Source organism: Pinus tabuliformis, chromosome Q (assembly GCF_031772625.1).
Source record: "Pinus tabuliformis cultivar Carrire ecotype Pingquan chromosome Q, CPIR1, whole genome shotgun sequence".
Taxonomy (NCBI): Eukaryota; Viridiplantae; Streptophyta; class Pinopsida; order Pinales; family Pinaceae; genus Pinus; species Pinus tabuliformis.
The window spans coordinates 266366171-266378603 of NC_142296.1; the positions used below are offsets into that span (position 1 = coordinate 266366171).

The 12433-nt window shown below is 37.3% G+C and overlaps 1 protein-coding gene across 1 annotated transcript; it reads left to right on the forward strand.

Annotated features, from left to right (window-relative positions):
* The first annotated feature begins 218 nt into the window (after positions 1-218).
* On the forward strand, positions 219-11274 carry LOC149219199 (putative sucrose-phosphate synthase 3). The gene is made up of 13 exons (XM_089384299.1): positions 219-739; positions 847-936; positions 1042-1256; positions 6326-6389; positions 6585-7271; positions 7497-7607; positions 7721-7852; positions 7961-8137; positions 8292-8345; positions 8982-9044; positions 9132-10109; positions 10414-10541; positions 10701-11274. Exons 1-13 carry the CDS (start codon positions 521-523, stop codon positions 10996-10998), a joined length of 3216 nt encoding a protein of 1071 aa, XP_089240425.1. The 5' UTR covers positions 219-520; the 3' UTR covers positions 10999-11274.
* Positions 11275-12433: the final 1159 nt, after the last annotated feature.

Sequence of the window (12433 nt, forward strand, 5' to 3'; positions counted from 1 at the left end):
GTGCCTCTCTTATTATTAGCCATCGCTTTCATTGGATTGCACATATCAAAGTTGATTTAATAAACAATAAATAACCTCCAGGTGTCGCAGGTTAGTCCTCCAATTCCCCAGATGCTGTTGAATGATTTTTAACCGTATTTTAATTAAAATGTTTTAATAACATCACCATCAACTTCCTTATGGAACCGCCACATACATACCTATATAAACATGTATCCTCCTGCCGGGATCGACTCAGGAATGGTCCAGAGCCCCGCAGAAATTTTGCGTAGCCCTGGAACAGGGCCGGGATCTTCTACTGGATTTCGTATCCTACGTGTTAGAGGTCGGATTATGGGCTATTGAAATAAATATATTTACTCTCTTCTGCATGTCAGCCTTTCTGGTTTTGCAGTAGCCACTTCATTCAGATAGGCCAAGGCTTTTTCTTATAAAAGATTTTCCCTTATTTTAGTTTTCGAGCGATACCTAAACAGGCAAGCGAGTCTGCTATGCATTGTCTTTAATTTGATTTCTGGGAATGGCGGGGAATGAGTGGATGAACGGGTACTTGGAGGCTATTCTCGATGGAGGAGGAGCCAGTGATGATAATGACTACACTCGTCAGAAGAAGGAGGATTCTGTTAAGTCAGGGGTTACTGTGATTCCCCAATTGGGGGTCTTCAACCCGGCCCGGTATTTCATTGATGAGGTCGTCCATGGCACCGACGAGACGGATATTCACCACTTCTGGGTCAAGGTCGCTTTCTGCCCAATTGATGCTTCTCGTTTTTCAGATCGGCCGATATTCATTGGATTTTGTATTACTTTCTGTATTTTGTTGAGTGAATTTTTGTGTCGGTGCAGGTCACTGCTACCAAAAACCCAGAGGAGCGGAACACTAGGCTGGAGAATCTCTGCTGGAGAATATGGCACATCAGCCGCAGGAAGAAGAAGGTTTGGTCTTTTGCAATCTCGGGAAATTAGTCGGAGGAGGGATTCATTTAGATGGATCTCATTGAATCTTTATTTTTCTTTTCACTTGGATTTGATTTGCTGCAGGGGAAGTTGGAGCAATCCAAAAGGCTGCAGAAATTGCGCCAAGAACGCGAACGAGGCCGGAGGGATGTCACGGAAGATATGTCAGAGGACTTGTCCGAAGGTGAGAAGTTAGGAGGAGACGGTCAAGGGTTGAAGTTATCTGAAAGCCATTACAATCTCGAGCTCCTTACCGAGCAATCGCTTAAAGAGAAACGACTCTATGTTATCATGATCAGGTACATTGTTATGAGTATATGAGTATTTGCTACTGGAAGCTATATCAGATGTCTTGTTGTACTGTATATGCAACACCCAGCTCGGCTTAACTGCCATGAATGGTAAAAAATACATCTATAGGGAATTGACTCTCACTGTCAATATCACGACCTCCATTTTTTTATATCTCCTATTGAGAAGAACTAGGAGGCAGCTTGGCTGGAGGTGAGGCTGATCCAGTCAAACATAGCGTGTAACTGAGCATTTAATCTAGATGGTGCATTGGGTGCATGTAATAGATACATTGACACAGGCCTAAATGTCGTTCTGGTAGTCACCTTGAGGTTGCCAATCTTTGGTGCATTTCTCAACTTTAACCCAATGGTCAACATATCAAATATTGGAGCTCAGTCATATGCAAACCCAATATTCATAATAGCTGGGTTTAATACTGATTGGAACAGCTGGGGTTAGATGGGTTTGTGCTAGTTTATAATTCCAGTTGGCATGACCTATAACTCAATTCTTTTGATTGGATCTATCTAGTTCTTCCCCGTGTTTATTCTTATTTTTTGTTAATTATCTGTTTATTTGTTATTAATTATGTATTTCTAATATTTCCCGTTAACTACACCTCGAAGCCAGCCACATTCTAGAAGCAGGGCGAGGGTGGGCTGACAGTGCATTGAATCTAGACTGTACATTGGGCACATTGAGTAGGGATACTGGCACAGGTCCGTCTAACCCTAGGCATGAAATGAACTTTGAAGTTGCCAACCTCTGGTGCATTTCTTGATTTTACTCAAATGGTCATCATATCAGATATTGGAACTAAGGCATGCAATCTCAAGCTTCATAATAGCCGGGTTCAGTACTGGTCGACCCGGGTGTGTGCTAGTTTAATGACCCCCCTTGAAAAGACCTAGAAATCAATTTTTTTGATTGGTTATATCTGGTTCTTCTGTGTATTTCTTATTGATTATCTATTTTATAGTATTTGCTCTTGACTAGACCTAGAAACCAGCTGCATTGTTGAAGCCAGGTGGAGATGGGGTTAATTCCTTCAAACTTTGTGTTATGATGCATTTGATTTTACTCAAATGGTCATCATATCAGATATTGGAACTAAGACATGCAATCTCAAGCTTCATAATAGCCGGGTTCAGTACTGGTCGACCCGGGTGTGTGCTAGTTTAATGACCCCCCTCGAAAAGACCTAGAAATCAATTTTTTTGATTGGTTATATCTGGTTCTTCTGTGTATTTCTTATTGATTATCTATTTTATAATATTTGCTCTTGACTAGACCTAGAAACCAGCTGCATTGTTGAAGCCAGATGGAGATGGGGTTAATTCCTTCAAACTTTGTGTTATGATGCATTGTGCACATTGAATATGAATGCTGGAACATGCCTGTCGAAACGCAGGTCTGATATTCACCTTGAGATTGCTGATTGAATATGAATGCTGGAACATGACTGTCTAAACGTAGGTCTGATATTCACCTTGAGATTGCTGATGCCCGGTGCATTTCTTGAGAACCGAAATGCTCAACATATTAAACTCAGACATATGCAAAACTCAAGCTTTAGAATACTTAGGTTTAGTACTGATTGGAACTAGACCTGAGTTTGTGCTAGTTTAATATTCCTAATTGACAAGAACTAGAACTCAAATTTTGAGAACCCAATGCTCAACATATTAAACTCAGACATATGCAAAACTCAAGCTTTAGAATACTTAGGTTTAGTACTGATTGGAACTAGACCTGAGTTTGTGCTAGTTTAATATTCCTAATTGACAAGAACTAGAACTCAAATTTTGAGAACCCAAATGCTCAACATCTTAAACTCAGACATATGCAAAACTCAAGCTTTAGAATACTTAGGTTTAGTACTGATTGGAACTAGACCTGAGTTTGTGCTAGTTTAATATTCCTAATTGACAAGAACTAGAACTCAAAATTTTTAATTTCAAATATCTAGTTCCTCTCCGTTCATTAGAACTCAGCTGCATTCTAGAATCCGGGTGGATGTGGGGCTGATCCAGTCAAACTTTTGTCTAATGATGCATTGAGTTTAGATGGTGCATTGGATGCATTGAATAGAGACACTGGCAGAGGCCTATCCTGAGTCCTGACTTAGGTCTGATATGCGTCTTGAGATTGGCAATCTCTGGTGCATTTCTCAAGTTAATATCAAATATTCGAGGTCAGACATATAGAAACTCAAGCATCATGCTATCTGTGTTTAGTACTAATATTCCCTGTTGACAAGATGCAGAACTCATTCTTTTGATTGGGTATATCTAGTTCTTCTCTGTGTTAATTATCTATTCTTTAATGTTTCCTGTTGACTAGACCTAGGACCTAGCTGCATTGTCAAATCTTGTTGGAGGTGGGGCTGATCCATTGACATTCTGTTTGTAATGGTGCTACTGGGCACACTGAATAGGGACACTGGAAAAAGCCTCTCTAAACTTCTAGAATCTGGGTGGAAGTGGGGCTGATCCAGTTAAAGTTTCGTCTAATGATGCATTGAGTCTAGATGGTGCATTGGATGCATTGAATAGAGACACTGACAGAGGCCTATCCTGACTTAGATCTGATATGTGTCTTGAGATTGGCAATCTCTGGTGCATTTCTCAAGTTTAGCCAAATGGTCAACGTATCAAATATTCAAGGTCAGACATATAGAAACTCAAGCATCATGCTATCTGTGTTTAGTACTAATATTCCCTGTTGACAAGATGCAGAACTCATTCTTTTGATTGGGTATATCTAGTTCTTCTCTGTGTTAATTATCTATTCTTTAATGTTTCCTGTTGACTAGACCTAGCACCTAGCTGCATTGTCAAATCCTGTTGGAGGTGGGGCTGATCCATTGAATTTCTGTTTGTAATGGTGCTACTGGGCACACTGAATAGGGACACTGGGAAAAGCCTCTCTAAACATCTAGAATCTGGGTGGAAGTGGGGCTGATCCAGTCAAAGTTTCGTCTAATGATGCATTGAGTTTAGATGGTGCATTGGATGCATTGAATAGAGACACTGGCAGAGGCATATCCCGACTTAGGTATGATATGTGTCTTGAGATTAGCAATCTCTGGTGCATTTCTCAAATTTAGCCAAATGGTCAACGTATCAAATATTTCTGTTTGTAATGGTGCTACTGGGCACACTGAATAGGGACACTGGGAAAAGCCTCTCTAAACTTGGGTCTGATGGGTCTGATTTTTTTTTTTTTGATGGGGAATACATTGGCCTTCTCTGTGTATATTTCTTGTTAATTATCCATAGACTATTTTTAAATATTTTCTGTTGGCTAGACCTAGAATCCACCTGCATGCTAGAACCGGGGTGGAGGTGAGGTTGATGTTGTTAAACTTTGTGTGTGTGCACTCAATCTAGACTGTGCATTGGGCCTATTGAATAGGGGCACTGGCACTTCTTAGCCTAGGTTTGATATGCACCTTAAAGTTACCAACCTAGTTTTGATATGCATCTTGTGTTTGCCAAACTCTGGTGCATTTTTCATGTACCTAGATGCTGAGAATATCAAACATTGAACCCGTACATATGTTAACTCAAGCTATATAATATCTGGGTTTAATACTGATTGGAATTAGATCTGGGTTTAGATGGCTGTGCTAGTTTAATCTTCCCTTTTGACAAAACCGAGAACTCAATGTGCATTTTTCATGTACCTAGATGGTGAGAATATCAAACATTGAACCCGTAGTCCGTACACATGTTAACTCAAGCTATATAATATCTGGGTTTAACACTGATTGGAATTAGATCTGGGTTTAGATGGCTGTGCTAGTTTAATCTTCCCTTTTGACAAAACCTAGAACTCAATTCATTTGATTTGATACATCTACTTCTTCTAATCGTTTTAGGCTTTAGCTACTGGGTTCTCTGTTTAATGGATCCAAGAAGTTTTAATAGTTTAGTGTTTCATACGCTCTGGGATGTTGAAAATCATAACTTCGATGAAGCAGTATGGAAATTTTTCTTTAGCCAATTGGTTGGGAAAAGGTACATATGTTAACTCAAGCTATATAATATCTGGGTTTAATACTGATTGGAATTATATCTGGGTTTAGATGGCTGTGCTAGTTTAATCTTCCCTTTTGACAAAACCTAACTCAGTTCATTTGATTTGGTACATCTAGTTCTTCTAATCGTTTTAGGCTTTAGCTACTGGGTTCTCTGTTTAATGGATCCAAGAATTTTTAACAGTTTAGTGTTTCATTGAAAATCATAACTTCAATGAAGCAGTATGGAAATTTTCCTTTAGCCAATTTGTTCGGAAAAGATACTGTTGTCCGGGGTGAAAACTGCATAAACAATGTGACCACTAGAGTAGACAAAAGATAAGATAAGATATATTATGAATGTCCAACAAATTTACAATGTGACCGCTCTAGTAGACAAAAGATAAGATAAGATATATTATGAATGTCCAACAAATATGTCAATGGCACTAGAGAGGAAAACCAGACGTCAATAGATTATGACAGCAGTGTGAACACACCTAGATGCTAAAAAGTTAGCAAAAATGAAAAGAAACAGATGACAAGAAAAGAGAGAGTAGTAGGATCTAGGTAAAGCAGAGGAAGGAAAACCTTAGGAGTGTGAGAACCTGGCTTAATTAGTGGTGGAAGAGGGAGAAGAGTATCTCTCTCTCTGTCCCTCATTATCAGAGGAGTGATGCAAACCCTGATAATCCCCTTCAGAGAATGCCCAGGGCTCAGGGGGCCTGGCTGTACAATTCTTGGCGGAGCTCTGTTGTGAACTGAGCTTCTCTCCTAACAACAAAGGCTGAGGGAACAACTTCTCTTGAGTGAATGGGAACATTAAATGTTGTAATTGTATCGAAACAGCACTTACAATGAGAAGAGGAGCTTCTTCGAGGTTTGATTTTTTTGTTTTGTTTTGTTTTGTTTAATTTGTTAGTTCTTTTGCAGTCAGGTTTCTCTGGTTTTTCTTTGTCCAATATTCCATTCTGAGAATAGAAGTGTTAGATCTGAAAATCCTCATAGCAAAATTTACTTTGATGATTCTCCTGTTTGTGATTAATATGCCAGTTTGCATGGACTAGTCCGAGGGGAGAATATGGAACTTGGCCGTGATTCTGATACAGGTGGACAGGTAAATGTATTAGAAAAGTTTTCTATTTTTTTGTATTTGTCTTCATCTGTTTCTACAATACTGAATAGTTGTGGTCAATTTGCTCACAAAAGCATTTAGCAAAGTAGGGGATCAAAGCCTCATTACCTTATTTCGCTAGGAGTATAATTGGATTATCATGGCATCAAGTGAAACATGTGTTCATTTTTCATGCAGGTGAAATATGTTGTAGAGTTTGCAAAAGCGCTTGCAAAAATGCCAGAAGTGTATAGAGTGGACCTGCTAACACGTCAGATCTGTTCTCCTGACTTGGATTCTAGCTATGGAGAGCCAACTGAAATGCTGACTTCTGATCAGGATGATGACATTCTAGAGAGTGGAGGGGCGTACATAGTTCGAATTCCCTGTGGATGCAAAGAAAAGTATATTGAGAAAGAATTGTTGTGGCCATACATTCCAGAGTTTGTAGATGGAGCACTGGGTCATATTCTTAATATTTCCAAAGCATTGGGAGATCTGATTGGAGAAGACACACCTGTATGGCCTCATGTAATCCATGGCCACTATGCAGATGCAGGGGATGCTGCTTGCCTTCTTTCTGGTGCTCTGAACGTTCCAATGGTTTTGACGGGCCATTCTCTAGGCCGAAATAAACTAGAACAATTATTGAAACAAGGATTGCATTCCAAGGAAGATATCAATGCAACGTACAAGATCATGCGTAGGATTGAAGCTGAAGAATTGTGCCTTGATTCCGCTGAGCTTGTGGTGACAAGTACAAGGCAAGAAATTGAAGAACAATGGGGCCTGTATGATGGTTTTGATTTGGAACTGAATAGAAAGCTCAGACAGCGAGCAAAGCGTGGTGTCCATTGTTATGGTCGTTACATGCCTCGAATGTCAGTAAGTGCAAAGAATCACACTCATGTTGAAATTAAATTTCCTTTTTTGTCAATTTGTTACCTTGGGCTTTACCCATCTTGCTTATTTAGCTGTGTGGGAAGTGTATTTCATTCTTGGATGTGGAAATCTTATTCTTCATTGATAATTATTCCATGCCTTCTTATCAAAGGAGTACATGACATTTAAGTGGTGGAGTTTTTTTGACATATATATTCTTTGTTGCAGGTTATACCTCCTGGAATGGACTTCAGCAATGTTGTAGTGCATGATGAGAATTCAGATAATGATTTAGATAATGATTCTGTTCAATTGCCCGAGTCTCCTTTATGGGGTGAGGTAAGCAGCAGGGCAAGGTCTAATTCCTTTCCACCATTTAATATTTCACATACTTGAAAAATTATAGTCCTCATGTGATATACGAGGGGCATAATAACAGTTTGTATTTTTAGATCCCACGGTTTTTGAACAATCCCTCGAAGCCCATTATTTTGGCTCTTGCTCGACCTGATCCCAAGAAGAACATGGCCACTTTAGTCAAGGCTTTTGGTGAATGTATCAAATTGAGGAAGCTGGCAAACTTGGTATGTCTTTTCTTGGTTGCTAAATTTTGCTTTTTCTTTAGAGGTATGTTTCGCCCTTGTTTGATAAGTTGATAACTGATATTTTAGTTATCCTTTTCAAAATTGTAGATGTTGATCATGGGCAATCGAGATGATATTGATCAAATGCCTGCAGCAAGTGCCAATGTGTTGACCACTGTCCTGAAGCTTATTGACAAATATGATCTATATGGAGAAGTGGCATATCCTAAACATCACAAACAATCAGAAGTTGCTGATATATATAGGATTGCAGCAAAGACTAAGGTTTTATAAAACTTCCTGTCAAACTATAAAAGAAGCTATCCATTATTGCACTTCTAATTAACAGAAAATTTGAACTGCAGTTGGTGTAGGTGAAACAAAAAGAAGAAAAAAACTTGTCGATATAATTTTGAAATGATGATGTTCATGTGTGCAGGGTGTTTTTATCAATCCGGCCCTGGTGGAACCCTTTGGTTTGACTCTCATTGAGGTAGCTTGAACAGCCTTTGTTTTTAACTTTTTATTATGATCTTCAAGATGAAAAAATTTCAAAACTGCAACGATATTTAGAAGCAAATATACGTCATAGAAGCAGCCTTTCATATATCATGCCTCTAAATGAAAAAGAAATATTCTACTCCAAAACTAAACAGAATGGTCATAATATCAAAACTTAAAACGTATGTATCTTCCAGGTTTAAAAGAATATCATTTCTTTTTCATTTAGGGGCATGATATATGAAAGGCTGCTTCGATGAGTGGTATATTTGCTTCTGAGTAGTGTTGCAAATTTCATTTCAATTTTTTATGTGTATCCAGAAAAGAACAATATTTGCATCAAAGTACAATTTTTTTTATCTCTGTTTAATTATGGAGCATTTCAGAGAGAAGCATTCAGTTGCAAAATAGTGAATTGCATTCCATTTTTCAAGACATTCTTTTGTCATAAGGAAGAAATAAAATGTCTCAGTTTTGGTAGTGTTTTCAAGGTTATGTTCTCCAAATTTCACAAATAATAACTTCAGAAGAAGCCTTCCTTAATTTCGTACTAGCAATTTGATCTAAAGGATTTTTGGTTGTGTAAAAAGAGTAAAACATGTGATACTTCCAATTTGTTTTAATGCAGGCAGCTGCACATGGATTACCTATGGTTGCAACAAAGAATGGAGGACCTGTAGATATTCAACGGGTATATTGAAAATTATGCTATTTAATCTAACATTTTGATTCGATCTTACATGTGACTGATCACTCAAATTGGTTTATTGTTGTGCAGACGTTGAATAATGGTTTGTTGGTAGATCCCCATAACGACAAGGAAATTGCAGCTGCTTTGTACAGACTAGTAGTTGATAAGAACCTCTGGGCTGAATGCAGGCAAAATGGTCTGCAGAACATTCATCTCTATTCTTGGCCACAGCATTGCAAAATATATTTGTCAAGGATCTCCCAATGCAGAATGAGACACCCACAATGGAAGAGTGAAAATGACCAAAATGAAAATATGGATTCCGAATCAGACAGTGGTTCATTCAAGGATGCCCCTGATACATCCCTTCGTCTCTCATTAGATGCAGATAGGCCTTCTCGCTCTAGTTCACTTAATAGCCCCTTTGATCTTGATAAACTTCTTCAAAATGAAGAGAACGTGGGAGGTATTTCTGAACATATTAGGATGATCATAGAGAAGACCAAGGATAATCAATCTAAATTGCGGGAGACAAATGACGTGAATTCACAGGAAAAACAAAGTAGTATAGAACACAGTAATAGCTTAGGTTCTTCAGGGAAACAACTTCTCAGGAGAAGAAAGCGTCTATTTGTGATTGCAGTGGATTGCTATGATGCTTCTGGAGAACCCCTTCTTAGTAGACAAGCTATTATCATCCAAGAGATTATGAATGCAGTTTGTTCTGCTGGCAACTTTTCATCTCCTGGATTCATTTTATCTACTGCATTAACAGTTCCAGAAACAATTTCTATGCTTCAGTCTATCGGAATCAAAGTATCTGCGTTTGATGCTCTAATTTGCAGCAGTGGGAGCCAACTTTTATATACAGCTGGTGACAATCCAGATTCACCCATATATCCAGATCCAGACTATGATTCTCATATTGATTATCGCTGGGGTGCAGAAGGTCTCAGAAAAAGCATGAAAAAATTGAGAGGCCCAGAGAATTCTCGGTTCCTAGTGGAAGATGCTGAAGCATCTAACTTCCATTGCTTGGCATATCAAGTCAAGAACATATCCACTGTAAGTTTCAATTCTAGATATCATTTTCAGTGACTGGTATATGTTCTATGAATGGGATTCAGCGTCCTGAAAAACTAGAAAAACATTGGTTTTTTATTTAGGCACCTCTTTACTGGTTCCAATTGCATGACATTAAGATCCCGCTGCAAACAGTTAGAATGAAGTACAAGAACCAGCTTTATTTATGCTAGTTATTAGGGAGCCATGACAATTCTTAGTGGTAAAAACAGGAATCTCGACTATCATCGAATGTTAGCTAGTCTTGTTAGCTTTTTAACATTTTACCTGGGTACTGTTTTGCCAGGCTCCCAAAGCAGATGAGTTGAGGCGGCAACTAAGAATGAGAGGTTTGAGATGCCATGTGATTTACACTCAAAATTGTTCCCGGCTGCGTGTGCTGCCTCTTCATGCTTCAAGATCTCAAGCTTTAAGGTGATAAAATTCAAGACAGCTCTTTTGCCTCTGAATTTAATTTGATGATTTTAGTCTTTTGGCCAGTGCATGTAGTAGTTCTGGCTCAAACGGTGCCCATGCAATAAATTCTTGTTGAGCAACATCTGTATTACTAAAAATTAGATTTGGTGCCTGTAGGTATTTGTATGTTCGATGGGGCTTGGATATAGCCAATATGTATGTCTTTCTAGGGGAAAAAGGAGATACAGACTATGAAGAGTTGATTGGAGGAATGCATAAAACATTGATATTGAAAGGGATCGTCGTTGATGGAAGTGAAAAGATGCTGAGGAGTCCTACCAGTTATGGAAGTGGAGATGTTTTTCCTTCGGAAAGTCCAAATATAGTGTCAGTTACTGTAAGTGATGATAAAGAAGAATTCAACAGCAAACGAATAATTGCATCTCTACATTGGTTTGAGGGATCTGCATCCTAGCCGTTGCCTTTTTACTAAAATAAAAAGTTCCTAGCTAATTTTAGATGGAAAATTCCTAGCCAATTTAAATGAGAACTACTGATAAAATCTTATAGAAGTTGTAAGAACCCAATCAGTTTGTGAAGGATTGGAGCTGTCAATGCCTCACAAGAATGTACAATTGGAGAGTATTTCAAAAATTCTCTTTCACTCTTCAACAGTCTACTTTTGTATGTAAAGCTTGGAATAAGTGTCTCATTTATATGAATAAGTTTTATTCTGGGCTTGTTTGAAAAATATGGAACTGAATTTAACAGTACGAATATTTGTTAGCGGTCGGTCCATTCTGTCCTATTGTACTTAAAGTTTAAACAAATTAGCACCAAACCATCTGGCTGAATAAGAAAGAAACGTAAGATGACTTCAACAAAAGCAATATCTCCCTGAAAAGGAACACCCCAGGTTTTGGCGTTTGCATCATCTCTTCTCTGGCCTCCCGAGTAGTATTTTAAATACGTTTGCCCATTAACGATTGACCCGAACCATGTCTCACTGTTGAAAGCTTCCCGCAGTGAATTCCATAATGATAATAATATTTACAATGTGGCATCTGCGAATTCCGTATTATAATGTTAATAATATTTAATTCCATAATATAATGTTAATTATATTTATAATGTGGCATATGCGAATTCCGTAATATAATGTTAATTATATTTACAATGTTGCATATGCGAATTCCGTATTTTAATGTTAATAATATTTATATATGACGTATATTATAATTATAACCTATTAGGTGAGAGTAGTATATGGTTTTGTTACGATGTTTATAATAATTATATATTATAATTATAATTATTAGTTTAGATTTATTTCAATTTTGGATTTATTAAGTGTTAAAAAGGATCGAATTTCTTTTTTTTTTATATTATTTTAAAAGAGGTTTGATTTTTTTATTATTATTTTAAAGAGGGTTGCATGTGAAAAGATTTGATCCCTTTTATTATTTTGTAGATGAAATTTGATCCTTTTTATTCTAAAAAATAGTTATGTCAAGAGATTTGATCCCTTTTACCATTTAATAAATCTAGAATTAAGATAGATCTTGATTGGTTTAATTCCCTTTTTAAATAAATTATATTTAAAATATTTACATCAAATTACATTATATTAAAATACAACATCTCTATTCTACTATTCTACTAGACTTTTACATTACATTAAAATACAACATCTCTACTTTACTAGGCTCCCAATACAATAATTATTGTGAAATATATTTTTATCTATATGATTATTATAATCCAAGGAGCATAATAATAAAATTTCATTCCACTTTAATTATGTAATTTAAATTTTCGGTACATAAAAAACTTGTTATATTAGTTTATATTATGATGGATCCCTCACTCTAGTAAATATGTTTGTTAGGTTTAACATAATGATAGACTAA